This window comes from Sander vitreus, chromosome 5 (genome assembly GCF_031162955.1).
Source record: "Sander vitreus isolate 19-12246 chromosome 5, sanVit1, whole genome shotgun sequence".
NCBI lineage: Eukaryota > Metazoa > Chordata > Actinopteri > Perciformes > Percidae > Sander > Sander vitreus.
In genome coordinates this window covers 3,717,225-3,741,215 of record NC_135859.1, presented here as the reverse complement: position 1 = coordinate 3,741,215, position 23,991 = coordinate 3,717,225, and the positions used below count along the sequence as shown (strand labels likewise).

The window sequence follows — 23,991 nt, the reverse complement described above, 5'->3', positions numbered from 1 at the left end:
TAAATTAATAGTAACACTACTACCTTTAAAAGGAGTTCAAACTGTTAGCCAAGCAGAGAAAGATCCTGTTGGTTTTAAATCAAACTTGATCTTTAATGACTGATACATGGTAACCTTGCAACACTCACTTGTACATTCTAATATAAAATAAATTAAAACCATGAGCAAACATCACACGTCAGCATTTTGATAACAGCTACTGGTTAAAACAGAAAATAATTACAACTGTTAAGAGGTATTTTGCACACATACATACATTTAAAAGAATATGGGGGGGGGGGGAGTGGAATGTTTAGTACCTTCAGTATCTTCTATTACTGGGTTTCAAACTGCATTGGCAAGCAACAATTTATTTAATGCTTTATCCTGTTTTGGGGTAGCAGAAGCATTTATAGCGACTTGTGTTTTGTTGCGAGCCAGCATATTTCCCGGCATTCTTTTTTCTTTGTTCTTCCCTGCTGTAATGACGTCAATAGGCTGATAGTTTTACACAAAACCAGCATTCAGAAGAGCACAATCAGTAGCTATCAGTATATTTCTACATGTACTGCACCTGTGTTCACACAGTATACCTGCAACATCTATCAGAGAATTAGAACCAAATCATGACTAGAAGACGCCTATGGTGATGAATAAATGCAACATACTAGAATGTCAATATACATATGTCAAGTGCCTATACATGTATAAGAGGTGCATAACTCAAGGAGACTTAAATTCCCACTGTGTCTTGCAAAGTTGTGATTTAAAAAGAAAATGGTATGAAACAAATTCGGAGCGACAAGGGCACACGATCACACTAGCAATCCCAGTTTTAGAAAGGAAAGTGTTTGAATGCCTATACAGTGAAGTAAATGAATGGTTTCATAGCACAGCAGGTGAAAATAAGACGTGAGTGATACAGGAACTCTGTGTGAGTGTGTGTGTGTGTGTGTGTGTGTGTGTGTGTGTGTGTGTGTGTCACCACTTCGATCAGATCAGTGAGTACCAGTGTTGCAGGAAAGTATTTGTAAGTCAATTTCGTACAGCGTGTCTGTGAGTGACGTGTTAACTGACTGTGATTGAATAGATCTGATGTGGTTAACTCATCTGCTTACTCCAGCATTCACTACGAAATGTTTCCCGGTAGTATTTCACCGGGGGCCAGGTGTGCGTGAACGCCTCAGGTCTCTGCTTTCTCCTTCTGCTTCTTGCTCTTTTTCAGGAACGACGGCGGCTTGAACTTCTTTTTCTTCTTGGACGGGGACTTGGAGGGGGAGCCCTCCGGGGTGCCGCCTTGGGGTTTGGGGGGCAGAGGAGCAGCAGGTGTGGAGGTGGTGTCGTTGGTTGAAAGAGCCTTCATCCCTTTCTCCAGCTCCTCGGTCGTCTGCTTCTCCTCCTCGCTGCCGTTCTGTACGGCTGGAGGGTCCGTCTTTGCCTCTTCTGCTCCGAGTATTATAATAAAGAAAAGAAAGCAAAGCAGAATATTCAGCAACCAGACAGAGAGCATTGAGTGGCGGTGGAGCTGCAAAGCTACATGCTAGACGTGTCACTGCAGATGAACATTCTTGGAGTACCACAGAAAAGGACAGACTGACATACAGAGGGAGAGAGTACAACAGATACAGTAGGTACAGGGGCAGATGGGCTGAAATGTGGCAAATGTAAACGCACACACAGCTACTGTAAGACAACAGAAGTAATGTCTGCATTCCATTTACTTTAAGCTGGTGTAAGTATGGCTGGGTAGCGAATTCAATACTTTTTAGGCACCGACCGAAATGCCTCGAGTAACGAAAAACGCCTCGTCATTCAATACCCAATTTTAATACCTAAGGAGTAAATCTCACCAGCGTCAGTGAGCCAACAAGCATGCAGCATGCTTCCTACCAAGATCTAATTATGCTGGTGATTGGCTGACAGGAAAAACTCCACGTTACGCACAGAGACGGGACTCACGTAGTAGGAGCTGAAAAACAAATGAAAAGAGTCGTGCCGTAATGTGTAATGTTGTCATTTCTTTTTGTTAAAATGGATTTCATAAAATTGGTATCGGAAAAAAAGTATTGTTTAGGAACCGGTATCGCAATCACGAGGGGTGGGAATCACCAGAGGCCTCACGATACGATATTGTCACAACGATACGATATTATCACGACGATACGATATTATCACGATACGATATTGTCACAACGATATGATATTATAGCGATTTTAAACATATTGCAAGATTCTGCAATATATTACCTTTTTTCCCAACTTCAAATTTTTCCCAATTTCAAATGATGGCCCCAAAAGGAAACTTTGTCACTGTTTGTTCATCTCACTTCAATTTTATTGATTTGTTGCCAAGCAGACAAACTAACATAAAATACTAACATAATATTTATATAACATATAAAATACTGTAATAAATCGATACTCGGTGTCTGTGTATCGATACAGTATTGCCACGGAAAATATCGCGATACTAGGCTGTATCAATTTCCCCCCCCCCCCCCCCCTAGAAATCACAGTATTGGTATCTGTATCAAAAATGTTTTGAACGATCCCCAGCCCAATGTGTGACAAACCCAGTTGTAGGGCTGGGCAATAATTCAATATGATAATTTATCGTCTTTCAATGGAATCATATCGTGATGAAATCATATATCGAGATATCGTGATATACAATCACGTTGATAAGAACAAGCACATACTAACTCAATTTTCTCAGAAAATCAGCTGTGAAACATTTTGAGGGAATATTATTTGAAGAATTGCTGATTTTTTTTTAACATTGCACTAATTTTTGTGCATGCATGTAAACAGTCAGTATACAGCTGGAAAACAAATATTTTTTTCTCTATAATTTCACTTGAAACTGTTTACCACATTATTGATGATTATTTATCTAAAATCTCATTGTGAAAAATATTTTGTGAAAGCACCAATTGTCAACCCTACAATAACGTTGCAATATCGATGTATTTGGTCAAGAATAGACCTTTTTCACGGCAGACATGTTGACATGTCATAGTAGGAAAAGCACAGGTGTATTCTAAACCATTAATGATGGCTACATTCCAGTTAGGAGAGACCCTGGTATTGTGCATGCTGACTCACTGAAATAGCTCACTGGGACACTTGATGGAATTGAGCCGTCGTTAAGGTTATCAGTTTCAGCTGTGCTTTTCCTACTGTGACAAGTCAAAATGTCTGCTGTGAAAAAGGTCCATATCGTGATATCAGATTTTCTCCATATCGCCCAGCCCTACCCAGTTGTCAGTGAGCATTTGAAGCATGAGAGGAGCACAAGCAGCACTGGATCACACATGGGTCCGTGTCAGACTCGCAGCAGGCTGCTGGTCAGGGACGCAGCGTGCAAAGCAAGCAGGGCGGACAGTCTGCCGAGCCTCACCTGAGAGAGGAGGGGGGCTGGGCGGGGGGCCATTTGTGGGGGAGTTAGCAGGGGGAGACTCCTTGTCATTGGCCACCTCCTCCCCTTCTTATACAAATAACACACAAATACACACACAGTGAGGGGCAGTGAGGGATCAGCTGTCCAGGAAGTTAGAGTTGTGAACACGGTTTACATGACAGTCACAAGTGAAGTCAAGCTTGCGTACGGGTACTGTGTGCAGCCTGTTAACTTCAAAATTGAGTATCTGTACATTTTCAAACATTTTGTACCATGCAACAAGAATTCAGCAGGGAATCTGCTGCATGTTTTACAGCACAGCATGGAAGAGGGTGAAAGACTGCACAAGCAGAGCAGTTTCTTAGTGAAAGATGTTGGAATAAGTGAAAATCTGTTAAGACATTTTAATTTGAAACTGAAAGTCTTCATTGGCATTTAATGTGTTACACACAGCACCTTTAAGACTGTTAGAAGACAATGTCCAATGCATTATTAGTGAAAGTGAAGCATAGTAACTTAAGCTGCCTTTAATATACTATATATAAAGGTATGTAGACACTCCTATGACGCCAGTAAAATACAGTAACAGGAAATTCAATCAGATGAATCAAAAATATTAAATAAATAATACACAGGGATTCTGCAGGTTTCACCAAGTGAAATTTAAGACTTTTTAAGACCATTATGAATGACATTTAAGACCTACATCACAACATCAACTAAGCCCTAAAGTCAAGCCAAGTATTGCTAAACCTGCACTTCCCCATAGCTGAAGAATAAAATCTGTTTAATGTCTGTGGTACAATCCGAAAGAGACTCACGGCAATAACACGAAAACTGATTGGCTGCAATATAAGTTGCATGTTGGTCTCATTTGTAGTCGTAATACAGCGAAATTATATTTGCACTAGCGAAAGAAAGAACTACAACACTACGGAATTAAAAACAATGAGCATTAGAGGTAGCGTTGCATGGACGTAGGAAAATGAAGAGCTGTTTAAAATGATTTAAGACCTAGAACACAATACTTCAGCCAATTTAAGACTTTTTAAGGCCTCAAATTTTGATTTTGAAATTTAGGACTTTTTAAGACCCTGCAGAAACCCTGAATACAGTTGGTCAAATAATTAAATTGCACGGTTTATACATTCATTAAGCCTTACGGTTTTCCCTTAACCTCCAGTCAATTATTTAAAATAAAATAAAAAAGAATATTTTACTCTTCGGTTTATCTTTTTTATTGTCTTTGGTTTTAGTACATATTTAATCATAAATCTATTCCCTATTTTCCCCAAGCAACATTTACAATTTCTCTTGCACACATGATAATCAGATGAGCAAGTCTGTCTGTCTGTCTGTCTGTCTGTCTGCCTGCCTGTACCTACCTGTCTCTCTGTCTGTTTGTCTGTCTGTCTGTCGACTGTGTGCCTGTACCTACCTGTCTCTCTGTCTGTTTGTCTGTCTGTCTGTCTGTCTGCCTGCCTGTACCTACCTGTCACTCTGTCTCTCTGTCTGTCTGTCCGTCTCTCTCCTTGATCTCATGTTGTTTATGGAGAATGAGAACCAGGAAATGAGTAGGGGGAAATTCAACACCACCAAGCCACGGCCGAGCGGCGTGCATTTTTCAGGCTACGGTGTGCCTTCACGTACCTACGTACCTAGCCACTGCGTAGATTTAACGCAGAAGCATAAATCACGCTTAAATCTAGTTCTAAACCAGGGAATAAAGAGATGACTAAGTATGCAATGATGTTTTTATAGTACTGTAACTGTATGGTTAAGAATCTAAGTAGTTCAGATGAGTTGAATGAATCATACCATTGGTCCCTCCGTCCTGTTTCCTCTGCACCTCCTTGCGGTACTCGTCCAGCTCCTGGTCTGTCAGCTGGTTGAAGGGGTTGGGAGGTTCTGGCCCTGGTGGGACTTCAGGTGGGCTGACTGGAGACTAATAGATGAGCAGAGACACAAAATCACAGCTTTTAATACCGCAGTTAAAGAGGAAGACTTGGAGAGAAACAGAGACAGATGTTCGGCAAGCGGTGAAAGTGCAGTTTACCGGAGGACTGTCGACTGTTATAACGCTGGCGAGGACTTGAGACTGTGGTCCTGCTGTCTTCATGTCCTGACGATTCTGCTGTCGGATCTGAGGAGAGTAAATAAAACTCTTGTACAACATTTTTGATTCATGTGACGGCGTGCAGAAGCCAAATAGGGGAATTGTGGGAGACAGAAAAGGCCAAACGCAGGGAGAAGTTACCTTGTTTCGTGTCTCAATCACCTCTTGAGGGTTGGTGAAAAGAGGCACAAACTGGTTTGTGGTCTCTATCTTGATGGCTGTGCTGCCAGCTTGTGTCACCTCTTCTGCCTTCAACCACTAAGGGAAAGACAACCAACATCAAACAATGATCTCACAATCCACTTTAAAAGAAATATTAGTATATATATTAGTATGTCCAAATAGTAGAGGATCCTGTCTGTGTTATTTAGTCACTTGCTTCCTTTACAAAGCATTTTGTTCCCTTAAAAAGAGAGATAATGAAAACATGAAATCGTCAAGCAGCTTTGATAATGTGGATGGTTGTCCACCAGAGGGCAGACTCTGCATGGCTGTAGTCTTCACGGGGCAGTGGGCTTTCCTCTGCAATGCAGAGAAGAGGAGAAGAGGGGAGAGAGAGGAGGGTGGGAGGGACTGAGCCCGAAAGAAAACAGAAAAGGGAGAGCCAAGCTCCTCCCACGGATGTAACCAGGGTCATATTGTTTTCATCGCTGCACCTCGGCTTCATCTTTTCTCTAAGGTACACAGATATAAAAACCAATTCTCCAGTGTACATAAACGTGAATCAGAGGTAAAGTGTTGATTTTGAATACAGAAATACCTGCAGACACACATCACATATGACCAATTTCTTTTCAAATCATCAGAAAGATGAGTTCATTACTCTTACTGTTTCTGTCTTTATCTTAAACCACCAGCCTTTAAGCCTTTTCTTCCCTCTCTCCCTCTCTCCCTCCTCCTCACAGCTCACTTTAATCTCTCTTGGCTCTGATCCCTCTGCTCTCCAGCTTCTTTGTATTCTTTTTATTAGAGATGCTCAAATACCGGGCGCCTGGTTAGCTCACCTGGTAGAGCAGGCACCCATATATAGAGGATTACTCCTCAACGCAGCGGCTACCAGTTTGACTCCGACCTGCGGCCCTTTACTGCATGTCATTCCCCCTCTCTCTCCCCTTTCAAGTCAAAGCTGTCCCATCCAAACAATTAACTGGTATTGGATCAATGAGTGGACGCAAGCACTCGCCGATAACGATACCAGCATTCTATTTTTTTTAAGATCCTTTTTTGGGCATTTCCAGCCTTTATTTTTGACAGTACAGATGAAGACGTGAAAGGGGAGAGAGAGGGGGAATGACATGCAGCAAAGGGCCACAGGTCGGAGTAAAACCCGGGCTGCGTCGAGGAGTAAACCTCTATATATGGGCTCCTGCTCTACCAACTGAGCTATCTGGGCACCCGATACCAGCATTTTAGGCAGAATCAGAATCTAATTTTTTATTTCTACATATCACTACAGACAGTTTACCATTCCCTCCCTGTTTGAGCAGGAAACGTTACACAATGGCCACAATGGAGCATAGTCTGCACAACGTTGTGGATGTTGCAATGAGTTGGTGCAGACAATTGCACTAAATTGTCGGACTACCGTTGGGACCGTCACAATTATTTCACACATCTGGTTTGCAACTTCGTTTTGGACAATTTCTGAACTCCTTCTATAGTGTGATCTGTTCAATAAATCAAAAGAAATGATTCCCGGAGCCTCACAGTGGTGCGCTGACCCGGGCTGGCTTGCTCCTGGTTGACTTTTTGGTAGGTGTTGGGGGTGTTGAGCCACCGAGTCCTCTCCTGCTGCTGGCGCTGAGCGAAAGGGTGCTGCCTCAGAGCCGGGTGGACTCCGTCGTCATCAAACTGGTGGAAAGCCGTAGCGGTTGCGGGCACCTCCACCTCCCTCCGCGTCCGCGAACGCTCCAGCAGCACAGGGAAACGGTAGGCGTAGCCTGTACGGTAGCCCTGTAAACAACAGAAGAAAGACCCTAACCTTTATGGTCTCTTGTGTCATTGCACTCAAAGGAATAGTTCAACATTTTGGGAAATCCACTCCAATTCCACAAAATCTGCATACCAGCACCCCTATCACTCACTTATGGCGTTTTTCCATTACATGGTACCTGCTCGCCTCGACTCGACTTTTTGGGTTTTCCATCACGAAAAAAAAGTCCCTGGTACCTGCTAACAGGTACTTTTTTTAGTACCACCTCCGTCGAGGTTCCAAGCGAGCTGAGCCGATACCAAAAGGTGACGTGAAAACCTGCAGACTACTGATTGGTCGGAGAGAATCATCACTAATCACTCATCATTGCTAGCGACAGACAAGGGTGTTCTGAACAAAACTGACATTTTTAAATAGTTAAGTCAGCTGTGTTTTTTTTGCTGCCTCCAGCTTCTTTTGAAACAAAATGTGTCTTCTGGCTGTGGCAACAACAACACACCTTCGGCGTTCTGTGTGTGTGTGTGTGTGTGTGTGTGTGTGTGTGTGTGTGTGTGTGTGTGTCGCATTAGGTCACGGCAGTTTCCTGTGGCATCGCTATGACGACCAGCCACGCTCGCCTCAGGCTAAATAAAAATGGAAAATGGAGGACGGGGCACCGCGGCCGAGTCGAGTAGAGCAGGTACCATGTAATGGAAAAAAAACGCCATTATTGACGCACAATTTCTCGTTTGTTTATCCCCTACAAAAAGTGAAGTGTAAAAACAAGTTGTGGTTATGTCCAGCACTATATCATATCCATGGGCTGTGATTTTCTGGAGTCATTTTTGTCACTGTGAGATTACCAGGCAACCAGCAAAGACCTCCTGTAAAACCAGCTCTGTTTTTAATTAAACAAATGTGATATGAGATATAATTAGTGAGTTTCTACATTAGATGTGCTGGTAGGTGTATTTTGTTATTTTCAGACAGAGCCACAGGCTATCTGATTCCCCCTGTTTTCCAGTATTTATGCTAAGCTAGGCTAACTGATTGCTGGCTGGCCTTATATTTAATGGGCAGATATGAGAGGAGTATGAATCTTATCACTTAACTCATACCTCTACCTGATGTCTGTGACTGTGTAGGTGGCCAGCGATTAAGGTTATTTGCTGTGAAGTTACTGCGGATGCAAACTGAACATTTCACACCGATGCTTTACATTCAAAGATTTCCATCAGCAAACCACAGGAAGGCTTTTATGCTTTTATTGTGGAGCAGCTACAGGAAATGGTGCGGTATTTGTCACAGCGCGTTTGCGGCGTTCAAATGATATAGGGGAGATGGTGGAGATCATTCACATCATCAGACAACTCAAGGCGGTTGTAGGGTTGCAAAGTTGGTGTGCGAGGGCTAAACATACTGTGCACTGATCATACCCACATCCATTAAATGTGGGTTGAATAATATGGAATATATGGAAGGGCTTTAGCTGATGTGACGTCTTAATATTTGTTTATCTTTTATATTAGCCAAGCACCGATTATTTTGACAGATATTGCGATTGCGATATGATTCACGATATTGGAGAGAATGATCATTTTGGTATCATTATTCTCATTTTCATTGAAAAATATAATTAAAAAAAATGCTTAAAGTGTGATTTTTTTTGCGAGGATCTGTACCAAACAAAGATTTCTTCTTTCTGTAGTCTGTAGGATAGGATTTGGAGGCCGGGACGTCTCTGCAGCACCACAATACTTTATTTTAGAATGGTTTGACCCATATTTTGCCTTTAACAAATATTGCTTCCCCCTGCGACTGGGATATTGCACTAGTCCATATTGCGATTTTGATAAAATTGTGATTAATTGTGCAGCCCTATTACACAAAACGTTTCAGTCTTAGTTCTGACTTGGATGTTGACATGAATGGTATTTATAGTAAATACGCTAAACTCCATATACCGTAACATGAATGTGACATTATCTAACTGCCAATTTTAAATAAAAGAGGATTTACACAGCAAGTTACGGACATTTTTGGTGCTTTCTGTTGGTGGATCAGTTTATAATATTGCATGGGAGGAGCGGTCAAAGAAGCTGCAGCCACAGCGAGCTGGATAGATAAAGAGCTGCAGCTGGTGTGAATCAGCAAAACTCCCACACACATCAAGGTAAGTAAAACCTTGGAGCGTGTCACCCTTTCAATTCGAGCAAATCTAAATAGGGGTAATCTCCCATTTTAGTATCGCACTGCCACAAAACTGGGAGACGCATTAAAGAGAGAATGTTTTAAATCAGTGCAGCAGAGACGGAGATATCCTGACTTGTATTCCCTTGTATGAGCCAAGCTCTGAAAACTGAAACTGAAAAATTGGATCCTCCACTTGCTATAATGGGACTCTTTCAAAGACATGTCTGGTAAATGCCTATCACACTCCATGCTCCATGCTCTATGCCCTCGATGCCCATGATGAGGGTTATTTCCAAAAAGTATGCAGGGAAAACATTACATACAACTCCATTTTTCACAAGGTGCATATCTACAGAACATTATGACATTTAAATGGCATTTTTGAGACAGACAATCAGGAAAAAATTATATTAGTTTGAGACCTGTTTCTGTCTCAGGACCAAACTCTCGCGAGATCTGGCAACACATAAGATAATGTCAACTAACGCTGAAACAAAACTAACTTTCCTAATGCTAAATATAGCTTTTAGCTGTGTAAATATCTAATGTTAGAACAAGAAAATATGAATACATTATGCAAATATAACTTTTCATCCTTTTAAACGATGCCAGGCCCATTTAGGAGACAGGAAGTGTGTACCATCTCATACCATTGGCGCAGCGTGTAATCTTTAGTTATAGAGAACCTTTGCCTGAACTTGTAAAATCGGTGAAGTGGAGCGGATATCCGTTACCTTCCACTTTCTCTGTGTTGGCATTTTAAACTCCGGTGGATTTATGAGGACTATGGTTAACCAGACAGCTAGCTAGACTATCTGTCCAATCTGAGTTTTCTGTTGCACGACTAAAACAACTTTTGAACGTACACATGTTCCACCCAAACAAGTTCCTTCTCGAGGCTATTTTGCAGCATCACTGTGGCTCTGCCCGGTGCTTAGCGCCGCCCACGACGATTGTGATTGGTTCAAAGAAATGTCAATAAACCAGAGCACGTTTTTCTCCCATCCCGGAATGCTGTGTGGACTAGACAGACCCTCCTCCGCAGCGCTGTGGAGGAAGGTCTGGCAGTGCGAGACTACCTACCAAGTTATCCATGGTTCTCATGAGGGCTTCAAACTCGTGCTCCCCGACGCGGCTCTTGTGCAGGGGTCCAAAGGTGGAGCCAGCCCAGCCCACAGTGCCGGCTACGTTGGGTTTATGGATGGTCCGGTCCAGAAGAATCAGGTTCTGTTCACCACCGGCACAGCACAAAGCTGACACCTGGCAAAAAAACAACAGATTTAGAACAAGCTGCAGCTTTTCTAAGGCCCTTTCTTATTCAGGAAAAAAGTAACTGAGCTCACTTTTGCATACGCACGTGCGCGCACACACACACACACACACACTCTTGAGGGTGAAAATATAACACATGATTGACATCAACCTCTAGGCCTACAGATTTAAAGGATCAATGACCTTACAGTCACATATCTGCTTCCCCTGTTGGTCCTGTAGAATTACTGCAGTGTCTTTTTGGCTCTTCTAGTGTATTACACTGCAGTGCAGAGCTGCTGGCTCAATTACACTGAAAGGGTACCACGAGAAGGGCAACTGCTCAGGTGTAAAATTGGTGCATCTACATCATGTACGTATGTCAGCTCACTCTCCCACTCACACACACACACACACACACACACACATACATACATGCAGTGACAGCATTGTGTGAACTACCTGGATCTGGCAGGCAGCCTGGATGTGGTAGATAGTGTAAAAGGCCTCCTCCACAGACTCCCCCAGAGCCACGATGCCGTGATTCCTCAGCACCAGAACCTACACATCGTGAAATCAACACATTTACACAGGAATGAAAAACCACCTTCATTATTTCTAACGGTTATCAAGAAACACTGTAGAATATTAAAGGCACACTAAGACCACATCCCAAGTTTAGTCTCCAAGCAGCAGCACCAGCTTGAATAATTAATCCAGTGTAGGACCACATCACCTTATGTCTTTTCTTCATTCATTCATAAAGCTGGAACAAACCACGTGGGACGCACAGGAGCGGAAACTGCTCAACCAGGCAATGATACGCACGTATCAGATTCAATGTCTTTTGTCCTTGTGCTCTGCTCACCTTACAGGTTGGGCCCAGGCTCTTCTGCAGCTCCACTCTGTCCTCCTCCTCCTCCATGACTCCGTTGTAGTCGTAATAAGCCACGTCCCCGACCAGCAGGGCCTCATGGGACAGAGGCAGGAGGCCGCACTTCATTGCTGAAACCTGGAGACGGTTAGCCGTCAGTTTGTGGCCGCAAAGGTCAGGAAACAGGCTCATATTCACAGTGTTGTCGTCACAAAGTCCATGCTGGACAATTATACAGTGCTTTCAGACTCAAACAGAACAAGATGACACTGCAACTGCTACAATTATGAAATAATAATATCAAATTCTAAAATATGTAGTTGAGATGGTATTCTATCTTAAGAGTATGAATGTGTTATCACTAGGGCTGTCAAATGAACGCGATAAAAATGAGTTAACGCAATTTCCTTTAAACACCACTCATTTTTTTGTTCTGTGATTTGGGCCTCGGGCCACCCCATAGTTTGGGAAATCAGGAAGCGATGCAGCAGTAACGTTGTGGATGGCCAGCAGAAACAAAGCTCCTTGAGCAGAAATAGATAAAGAAAAGGGTATTTCTAATCCCTTCCAGATGGTTCTCTCGACAAGACTAATGTTATTTTCATGTACTGTCGATGTGAACTGAGTTACCACCGGAGTACGTCGAGTCTCAAACACCACTTGCTGGCCAAGCATACGGCTGATGCAGAGACCCCTCCTCCCTCTGGCCAAAGGCAGGCCACGCTGGATAGTTTGCAAAGGAGACGCCGGGACACCTATACTCTTGTGGGGCGGCTGTGGCTCAGGTGGTAGAGCGGTCGCCTACCAATTGGAAGGTTTTGTGAATGGTTCCTGTACTATGTAGTAGTTAAGACTAGAAAAGCGCTATATAAATGCAGTCCATTCACATTTACAAGCAACAAACTGTCAACAGCAATAGGTGAATGTGTGGCTACAGCTTGCAGGCCGATTAACATTGTAGAGGACGAGGGTCGGCTTGAAATAAGTCACATTGAATCCAACGGCTGCACATATGAATTGCCTCTGAGAGCCACCACTGTATGCACCTATGTTGATAAGAGCATTACAAACTTGAAAAATATCTGCTTTAAAGTGCGATTAAATATTTTCATCGATTGACAGTGCATCTGGATGTGAGCAGCAGAAGTGTAAAGGTGTCTCCTCTGAACAGGACAGGACAGACCCGTGAGCTAATGCTAATGCTCCCAGGCTGACTCACCGCAGCCGTGGCCGGTGTGTGGAGGTGAAGCAAACAGCGAACGTCTGGCCGGGCGGAGTAGATGGCCGAGTGCAGGCTGAACTTCTCTGGGTCCACGTCCAGGTTGGTGCTGCCCTTCTCCACCACCTCACCCAGGATGTTCACCTTTACCTGGAAACCACATAAAATCCATAAAATGAGAAACACCTCTCAATACAAAACCACCTTCAACTGTGACCGCAGTTGTCTATATCCACGACGCTCCACTTCCGGGATTGCTCTCGGTCTGCTGGAAATTCCATCGGATGTCACTCTTTTTGGATGTCCGTTACCTTCTGCTTTCTCTGTGTTGGCATTTTAAACTCCAGACGATTTCTGAGGACTGTGGTTAACTGCTCCTCAGATCTCTGCAGGTTAAATCCAGACAGCTAGCTAGACTATCTGTCCAATCTGAGTTTACTGTTGCACGACTAAAAACAACTTTTGAACGTACACATTCCACCAAAACACGTTCCTTCCCGAGGCTATTTTGTAGAGGCACTGATGCTCCGTCCGGCGCTTAGCGCCGCCCATGACGATTGTGATTGGTTTAAAAAAATTCCAGTAAACCAGAGCACGTTTTTCTCCCATCCCGGAATGCTGTGTGGACTAGCCAGACCTTCCTCCGCAGCGTGGTGGAGGAAGGTCTGGCAATGCCAGACTATGACCTCAGTAATAAACGTACAATTAAATTTACCCTGACAATGTCAACAAAAACTGAACATATAAATTTAAAGGTAGAATCTAAGGCAGAGCTGTTGTATTGATTGCATTGGCCTGCACAGGTGTACTTAATAAAGTGGCCATTGAGTGTATGTGTAACCTTAATCCCGACTGTGATTACTCACCAGACTGGATCCAGTCACCTCACTGTAGGCCAGGCCGTCTGAAAGCACCAAGAAGTGTTCCTGTTCTTTACTGACACGCAGCTGTCGGGCAGAAAGAGGGGCATTAGGAAACACAGACAGCTGATGGAAGTAAACATATGCTCATCTGAGATAATATGAGGTTGTGGTAAAAGCCTGCCCCTTAAATTCCGCTGTAATTTAATTTGCACTTTAAATATATATATATACATACATACATACATACTACAAAAAACTAGAACTCCAATCTAACTCTTCTTGTATCTAGTTCACCAAACCAGCCTGATCCACTCAGTTCATTCCAGATATGAGCTAGACTCCCGCAGAAGGCCAAAGCTGGTCTTATGGTGGGCTCTGACCACCAACAGCCAGTCAAACTGAACCTACCACTGATGTGATGAAGTCTGTTCAATAGGTATGTGTTCTGCCTCACAACAAAAGGAAAAAAAAAAAAGATTAAGTCAGGAGTGTAATGTGATAAGGTAGTGGGACTTACAGTGAGACAGGTGCGGCTGATCTGGGCCCAGCCGTACAGGTCAAACAGGCGATGGACACTAGCCAGCTTGCAGCGCATCAACCTCTCCCCCTTCACCATGCTGCCAGGCTCCCAGCCCTGCAGGTCATTGATGGGAGTCACCATCATCATGTCTGTGGAGAAAAGGGGAGAGAGAACAGAGAGAGGGAGAGAGAGAGAGTAAGAGAGCAGTGAAGATGATGGTCTGCAGACACAAAAGGTAAGTAGGAGAATGGTTAGTCTATATCCACGACGTTCCACTTCCGGGATTGCTCCGGTGCTGCCAGAAAGTCCGCCGGATGTCACTCCTTTCGGCTGGATGTCCGTTACCTTTCGCTTCCTTTGTGTTGTAATTTTAAACTCCGGTGGATTTGTGAGGACTATGGTTAACTGCTCCTCAGATCTCTGCAGGGTAAATCCAGACAGCTAGCTAGACTATCTGTCCAATCTGAGTTTACTGTTGCACGACTAAAACAACCTTTGAACGTACACGTTCCACCAAAACAAGTTCCTTCCCGAGGCTTTGTTGCAGTGGCACCGTGACTCCGTCCGGCGCTAAGCACCGCCCACTACAATTGTAATTGGTTTAAAGAAATGCCAATAAACCAGAGCGGGTTTTTCTCCCATCCCGGAATTCTGTGTGGATTAGCCAGACCCTCCTCCGCGGAGCTGTGGAGGAAGGTCTGGCAATGCGAGACTAAAGAGTGGTTGATTCTTTTCAAGGTACACATTTCAATATAAAGAAGGTGACATTGATAGAGCAACTTTAAAAAAAAATGATTATAGTACAAGGACTTTGGTGAGCTCATATCATCCCCAGCATAGCTCTGCTGAACTTCAGCCTGAGATTGGCCACATCTACCATTGAGGACACAGATGTCCGAAGCTTTTCCCCCAAAAAGTGATTTAACTGGCTAAAATAAACTTGTACAACACCAAGATACGACTTGTTCCTCTGTCTGATCATCTTCACCGTCATTGATTGTGGGTGGTGGGTGACTAAGTAGGCGGGGAAGTGGATTATCTTGTCGTTACTATACGATCTTTGGTCAACACGGTGGTTTTTGGATATAATCTCAACTAGTCTCGCGTTTGAAGCTACTGTTTTTAGGGTTGCAAATTGTAAGCACTTTCCTTAATCGATCATTGGTAACGTGAACACGATGAATCAAGCGATTAATTGTAATTAAAACGTAACTTATATACTAAACAATACCAAATGCGTTAGATTCCTCAAGAATTACATTACATGTTACAAAGCTGACGCTTTTATCCAAAGTGACTTACAATGATACCAAAGCGACTTACAATTATATCAATTATATCAGAAGTTGCACGCCTCTGGAGCAACTAGGGGTTAAGTGTCTTGCTCAAGGACACATTGGTTGACGTATCGCAGTGGGAATCGAACCGGGATCTCCCACACCAAAGGCATGTGTCTGTATCAAGCAAAGCTTTATTTCCACAGCATACATATGCATTAGTTGCTCTCCGAAGATCTTAAAATGCTCAAAAAAATGCTCTGAGCCTGAGCAGAGTTCTAATGAGCCAGGATAATAATGAAAACCTGTGTGGGTGTACTGGGCGTTTAACGCTAATGAAACAATTACAACAAGTACTGTACATTGTGATAGTTTTCTCTCTGTGGACAAGGTATGTTAAATGAAACAGTTAATTGCAGCTACTGTATACACTGTACTTGTTTTCATAACTTTGATATAATCTTATAGTGGCACCGCAATAGGCCTTTCTCTCAGAAGACGTTTTAGGTTGAAGTAAAGTGCGTCGTTGTCAGAGCTGCTTCCGAATGAAGTTTTATGTAGAACGAAAAAATATACCAAACACTTTTGTTTGAACTTAGTCGACCTGAACGTCTTTCTCTGTCAGCAAACCCATGATGCCACATATGAGGGACTCACCATTCCTCCTCCCAGCCAGTGTTTCTACCCTTAAGGTATGCCAGTGAACAAGTATTCACAATACGGGGCGCCGTATTCAGTCCGAACATAAGAGTGTAACACTTCGACTATGAGCACCCAGGCTAACAATAGAAACTTTGGTAACAATTAACTTGAAGGTATCTACATAAGAGTGACATGACACTGTCATGAACACATGACGCAGTCATGACACCCTAACCCTAACCATAACTTGTGATGACAAAAACCAAATGACACTTACTAAAAGAAGCGTTATGTCATAAACGTTTATGACTTGTTTATGTTTACGACAGTGTCATGTCACTCTTACGTAGATACCTTCAAGTAAAATGTAACCGAAACTTGTTGCTAAAAATGCATCGCTCAGGCAATAATGAAACACTAGGGTCAGTGTTGCTAAAGTAAATGCAGTATGTTAGAGATTTATTTGAAAGTCTTGTGTACGTACTAGAAGGGGTGACAGGCAGGGCGGCCGGGGCGCCATGCGAGGCCATGAAATCAGCCAGCTGTCTCAGTGCCCATAGGTTGGATGAGCTGCCACCCTTCTTCATCTGTTCCTGGATCAGCACATCCAGCTCCTCCCTGAATGACTACACACACACAAACACATGTAGTAAATATATGATCACACACACACTTACAGACCACACATTATAAATCATTTCAGTTTCATAATAATACTCAATGTGTAGGAGTTGAACATTTCTGTCTTTGGCGACCCCTGAATTGTCTCATTTTTCCACAAAGAAAAAGTCATGCCATCAGAACGATTTGAAAGACGTATATATATATATATATATATATATATATATATATATAAATCGCATACAAATTCAGGAGGGCTTTGAACACACTCCTACACTACAGGGGCGAGGGCGAGTAAACACATTTAATGAGTCAGCCTCTCTCCATCAGTCCTTTCACCTCTTCACTTCACACAACTCCATCAGCGTCATGTAGCCTCACTGTTGCTCTCCCATATGCAGGAGCACACATAGTCATGCACTCAGAATGGGGTCCAGCACTGACTGCAGCTCAAGCTGTCAAGTGGCATTTGCGAACAGATTTATTGTAATGTGAGGAGCTAACCACATCTAGAGGAGAGGAGAAAGAGGAAGAGGAAGAAAGAGGAAAAAGGCTTAAGACATGAAATCATTCACACACAGAGACAAACAGCCATCTCACCGGACTCTGAAGGAGGCTGGAGATGCGTTTCTTATGCTGGGGTCCGGAGCTGGGTGTGGAATGCTGAGGAGACAGGAGGCCCTCAGGGACCCCATCACTGGGGCTGCGCTGCACCGGGGTGCCTTTGGGAGTGGGCGACTTGCTCATCTTCTACTGTTTTGCAGTTTATGTCTTCCAACCAGGGGTGGGTTTGGACAACTGTAAAGAGAGAGTGTCAATATTATAAATGCTGCTTAAATAGCACTTTTTAGATCACTGCCATAACGCAAGAGTTAGACATAAACTACAGTTGTGCAAATTTAATTTACACTTTTAGACTGTTAATGGCAGCTAAAGGTAACCATTTTAATGGAATTGTTTGACATTTTAGAAAATATGTTTTTTCGCTTTCATTTCAGAGTTAGATGAGAATATCCATACTCTAATCTGCCCGTTAATTATGAAGATACAGCTAACATCTAGTTAGCTTAGCATAGCACAAAGACTGGAGGCAGGGGGGAAACAGTTCTGAGTAAAGAGTAAAAATGAAAAGGTATGGGTTTACGGGGGTTGTGTAGCAAGCTGGGGTTCAGTGTCTTGCCCGAGGACACTTGGACACGTGGACAGGCGGAGCCCTGGATCGCACCGCCGGCTCTACCTCCTACTGCTGCTGCTTTCAGCTGCAGACCACTGAGCATCTCGACTTTCCAACCCTGACTTTGACTATAGACCTTTTTCACAGCAGACATGTTGAGTAGTCGGAAAAGCACAGGTGTATTCAAAACCATTAATGATGGCTGCATTCCAGTTAGGAGAGGCCCTGGTATTGTGCATGCTGACTCACTGAAATAGCTCACTGGGACACTTGATGGAATTGAGCCGTCGTTAAGGTTATCAGTTTCAGCTGTGCTTTTCCTACTGTGACAAGTCAAAATGTCTGCTGTGAAAAAGATCCATTCTAGTGTTTTGCGAGTGACATGGCGAAAGCCAGGTGTGGCTCGGTATGCTTGCAAAATTCACTACTTTTCTCAGACCCCCTCCTTTAGACATGTCCCTAATTTACTTTATAGCATTGAGTGACATCCACACAAACAAACAAATGACATCCTTTAAGCAACAATGGCAGGTACAGATTGCCAAATGCCAGCATTTAGCAACAGTTTGGATTCTTTAACTTACAAGTGATGAGATGCAGTCTATTATAATACAGAAAAATACAGTTAATTTAGCCTAAGAACAGTCTGGACATCAGCCTGAAGGCACATCATAAGTCAGAAACACATTAGAAATTGCACACTTATTAGAATAATAGAGCAATTCATGGCAACTGGACCGACCCTTCCTTACGGCAGCAGCATGCATTAAGCTAGCCAAAAGATGATACTAACAGACACAACAAGCTGCTGACAACTAAACAAGTGTTGAGCTTTCTCTAGCCAGAGTCTTGCTCCATCATGAAGGAAACAAAGGACACAGTTTGTATTTTGATAAAATGCTTCAATTCATCACTTCCTCTTCATACCTAATATGAAATTAACCGAGCGGGCAAAGGAGGTGAACGTGCAGTGCAACGGTAATGGGGCTATGATATGATTAAAAGATTAAAGAAGGAAAATTAACGACATTAGAGAAAAAAAAGCAAGTCTATGAAATTAAGTTTTAAGAAAAAAAAATGTTCCAATTATAGTAGCCATATGCTCTGAACGCAGCCGCCATAATCCTGTTCACTGCTATCATGGCTTATACTAAGAAATCTAAGTAAATGTGCAAATGGAAGAAGTGCAGTGAGCAGAATATTGTTTAATCTTCCTGAGCCTATGTTTCAAGCAGTCCACAAAAGCCCTGCCTCAGGATCCAGAGGTGCACACCAGCCCAAACTATGAAAAGACCCAGCAAAGAGAATTAAATATTAAATAACAATCGTCAGTTCAATCAATACGCTCATTTATGTACAATTAAATCCCAAGCAAATCCTTTTCTATCTTGCATTAACATGAAAACAGAGTTTCCTGCCGGCAATTGCAAAAATAAACAGTATATTTGAGTACACGGTAAGCCTGGATTTCTTCGTATTTTTTAAATGTCAGCATTAAGATGAAAAACCTACCCTCACATTAAGGATGCTGTATTCCTCAGGGAACAGGCCGAGTGGAAGAGCAGAGCTATACAACATGCAGCATTAGCAGAGCAAACATGCAGACAGCAGCATCAGATCCACTAACAGGAAGTTAGCTAGTGATACGGATCGGTAATTGGAGAAAGAGTAAAGAGTTACCGTAAGGCCCTTTAGAGAAGAGATGGCCACTCCCTGACTCTCACACACACACACACACACACACACACACACACACACAGAGCTGCAGGGAGCAGATAAGGTCCCAGGCACACCACACCCTCTCTCCTGTGCAACTGACTCAATTACTTTATATGTTTCATTACTGTTTACATAACTATTTGTGCATCTCTGATCACATGCATTGTCAATCCCAAATCGCATTCCTCGTGTCTCTAGCATTCTGGGCAAGCTTTTAAGATGCTCACTCTAACAGCACAAGAGAAACTCACATCTGATCCATGTGCAATTCTAAATCTCATTGCATTGCACACGAGATACTCTGACGGATGACTAAAACCTTTAATGTGGTTTCTGGAGAGAAAAAAAGAAAACTGTGCACTTTAACTCGACAGTGCCAGGCTTCCTGCTCTCAAAAGCGCCCGAAACGTTACATCAGCTATCCAACATCATCAGCCATTCACTAAAGCACTAACTAAACTGCCCAAGAACACACTGACACACAAGCATTATTTTGTTTTTGTTTAGGAAGAACTGCAATCCAAAGTATCTAAAATCTATCTAAATCTCAGGAAGTAGGGGAGCCGCCAGTCGTTCCTCTTCTATAGCTGCATTCTGTTGTTTAAATAGTTTGATACTATTAAACTAATATTATTTGATGTAGTTGGCCTATCCTTCACCAGAATACACCAATCAATGAATGTATTGCTACTGTCTCTGCTGGGGGATTGTACTCTGAGATCTTTGGCCTAATCCCTACCCTAAAACCCCATTATTTTTTCCACATTATGTTTACATTATCTTCACATATACATGCCTGTATTGACCGCTGTAAATCTACCCACTTGAAGGGGGTTTTACGAGATCTGTGTCTGGGCACTGACATCCTGCAGCAGAGAGGCAGATAGGGGTATAATTACCTAAGTAGCTCTGGATTGATTTTTCATTTGCTTTGCTTTCATTAAGTGTATGTCATAATGGCTGGTCAGTGGATCCCCATCAGTTATGCAACTAGCTTCTATCAAACCAAATATCTATAATAAAATAACATAAAGATCAATAAGTGTAATCATGTTCAAAACTATTTGAAATGATTTCCAAACAAAGCAAGTTTTTACTTTCTAAACTTACTGCAACTCCTATTTGTCCGTTCATTTGATGTTAAACACCACGCTATAATCTAATGTAAAAACATGTTTAGATGTCACACATTAGCCTGTTTGAGAATGAATGAAAAAGTCTGCACTACTTAGCTTTGATTACTTCTGTATCGCATACACCTACAGTATAATTAAAAACCCAACTGCATTTTGTGGCGGGGTTGGGTCAGTGGTAGAGCAGGCGCACATATACTGAGAGGTTTATGCCTCGACGCAGAGGTCCAGGGATCGACGCCGACCTGTGACAATTTCCTGCATGTCTTCTCCTCTCTCTCCCCTTTCTCACCTAGCTGTCCTGTCAAAAATTAAAGGCGGAAAAGCCTAAAAAAAAGTATCTTAAAAAAACTCAACTGCATTTCTATTGAACATAATTGTTTCAGGACTTTCATTCTAATATTCAACAGAGTAAGATAAACCTACACTAAACTATGTTGGCGTGTTAATATAACTTACAAGTGCACTGTTGCTCTATTCAACGCCCAACTAAATGGACTCATTAACTCTAGACATCTAGCAGACTGAGTGCTTTCCAGAAGTGCAGCATTCACAAAACGCATAAATGATGTAGCGGTGGAATCATTTCTGTTGAGTCTGTGCCGGGCATTCTAGTCTCTGCGCAGTCTCTAATGGGACATCTGGCATCCACCTAAATGTAAATAAACAATATCAAAATATAGCAAACACTTAAGAAAAGGAGAAGCAACTGAAGACAGGTGATGGACTCCATTACAGTCGAGGGAGTTTTAAAGAGGTTTCTTTAACTACATAGTATTGGATTATAATTGCTAATGTGACAGAAATTTCAACTCCAACAATCTGCAAATATTTATAGCCCATACAAGTTTAATAATGAGAGCTTATAGAGTGTCTTTTGGTCAGAGAGGTCGATATCCCATAATAATTACTGCTCGTTTACTTGGCCCAAACGGACGAGGATTAGGGCCACATGTGAATAAATGTATTTGAGTTCTGAGTTTAAAGTCAGAAGTCACAATTCTGACTTTAAACTCAGAACTCTAACACACGTTGGCCCTAATCCTCTAACGTACCCCTCAAAATATCATATTTCAATATCATTATCACACACTTCATATTAATATTTGTCTCGGGCAAGCCATCTTGCAATGTGTTAGAGCTGCAAAGATCAATCGATAAATCGATTAGTTATTAATCAACAGCTATTTTGATAAGCGATTAACTGATTTGAGTCATTATTTTAGGAAAGAAAAGGTTAATCAGTGATTCCAGCTTCTTAAATGTGAATATTTTCTAGTTTCTTAACTCCTCCGTGACAGTAAACTAATGATCTTTGAGTTGCGGACACAACAAGACATTTGAGGAGGTCATCTTGGGCTTTGGGAAACACACCCTGCAACACATTTTTCATCATTTCCTGGCATTTTATAGACCAAACAACTAGTAGATTAAATCGACAAAATAATCAACAGGTTCATCGATAATGAAAATAATCGTTGCAGTCCTACAATGTATAATCACAGTTCCTATATATCTATCATTCAAGTAGGACTAATAAAAGGCTTCATGTAAGGCACTTGAGTAATTCTACACCTGACATTATTTATTAGGGTTAATAATATAAACTAAATTCCAATATCATTGACTTTAACATCAACTTTCACACTGCTGTGGCTGAGAGGAATCCATCCTATGTTTGCCTAGTGCAGAGGGGAGATTAATATGTACAAACCCCACTCCCACCATGGGGGAGGAGAGGAGGACAGGCTTATTGACCAGGTACTCGTGTGAGTGCAGGGCAACATTGTGTATATTATATAGGATATTATATATTTGATGACTTTTTAGCATCCTCCGTTCTTTCACCCACCCGCTAGCGGCCCGCGCTCTGCATGGCTGCCTAGCAACAATCGCACGCGCTGCAGCATCAGCACCGGCGGATCCGCTAATGGCCACCCGCAAAATGCAGAGCGAGCACCAGCAGCGAAGGCGCGACACGGCACGACTCTCTGTAAAGGATCGAGCAAACGTGCATTTCAAAACAATCGCTTTTATTTTCAAATGAGTAAAATAGCTCATCACGCCCCGCGTAGCATTCCTGACAGCGTCCGGTACAAACACACAGGCTGAGCTACTGCAAAATAACAAAAAGCCATCGCTGGCACGCTAATGAGCGAGATTAGACAGTGCACGGCTAAAGCACTAGGAAGCCACTGCCATCACAGACTCGCAGTCTCACTCTAGGAATACACGACATACACTGCACATAAGGGACCTTGAACTCGTCCCCGGGCCTTCATCTGAAGAAAAGACAGCATGAGCAATATGGAGAGGGTGCTGTGCGCTATAGCACTATGCTATATTAATAATAGTATACAAGCACATCTATCAATCTAACCGTAGGAAGGGAGCGGGATGCACCGACACCACCATTAAACATCAGGCATAAGGACGCGGAGACATCATCGGCGCACACACAGCTCATGCACGCGTCTGGGAGGACCTATGCTACGCCCAACCATTTAACCATGATTGCCTTTTTCGACACAACTAAACACAAATGTTAGCAGGCAGCATACTCACCTCAGTGCATCATCCTCAGGACCGTGTCTTCTGTGTGGGTGCGGCACACCCACATCCGTCCTCGGAAGAAGCAGATGTAGTTAATTACAACAAATCTGTCACTGTTGACTTGCGACCCTGGGGTTCCTTTGTCAGACTATTTCAGGGCCTCAGCTGGTACCAAGTCAATGGATCCTGATGTTTTTCATCGCTCGGTGCTCCTGGACCAACCCACTGCCACGCCTGTCCACAGTCTGACACCCAAGGGCTCCCGCTCATACACCTACAGTGGGGATCAATCTTTGCACTGCGCTTAGTTATTGTGTTCATAAAGCCATACATATAACGTACAGCCCTGCTGGATATCTAATGCTGTCTCCTAAAACGTTGTTTAGTTGGCTATAGGCCCAGCTCGAGTCAGACAAAATAGATCCCATCAAACAGGCGACACCTTCTGTTCTAATGGAGAACAACGTGTACACTGTAGTACAAAAATAAAAATACTTTGTCACATCCAACTCTGAGATTGAAGCCCACAAAAAAGTAACACTATA

General features: G+C 42.8%; 1 protein-coding gene across 6 annotated transcripts; it reads right to left on the bottom strand.

Moving 5' to 3' along the window:
* Positions 1–68: 68 nt before the first annotated feature.
* On the bottom strand, positions 69–23,796 carry add2 (adducin 2 (beta)). 6 transcript variants are annotated; one of them, XM_078250084.1, is made up of 15 exons: positions 23,459–23,796; positions 17,468–17,665; positions 16,731–16,872; positions 14,325–14,476; positions 13,811–13,891; positions 12,945–13,094; positions 11,720–11,863; positions 11,314–11,412; positions 10,684–10,860; positions 7,203–7,448; positions 5,637–5,753; positions 5,436–5,522; positions 5,198–5,324; positions 3,380–3,466; positions 69–1,422 (listed from the first exon to the last, which is right to left on the bottom strand). In XM_078250084.1, the coding sequence occupies exons 2-15, from the start codon at positions 17,612–17,614 to the stop codon at positions 1,163–1,165; spliced, it is 2,016 nt and encodes a 671-aa protein (XP_078106210.1). In that variant the 5' UTR covers positions 17,615–17,665; positions 23,459–23,796; the 3' UTR covers positions 69–1,162. The 6 variants fall into 6 exon arrangements, with proteins under 6 accessions (XP_078106210.1, XP_078106207.1, XP_078106211.1 ...); XM_078250081.1 differs by lacking the exon at positions 23,459–23,796 and adding an exon at positions 19,554–19,708; XM_078250085.1 differs by lacking the exon at positions 23,459–23,796 and adding an exon at positions 19,554–19,708 and having other exon boundaries at positions 3,380–3,463.
* Positions 23,797–23,991: the final 195 nt, after the last annotated feature.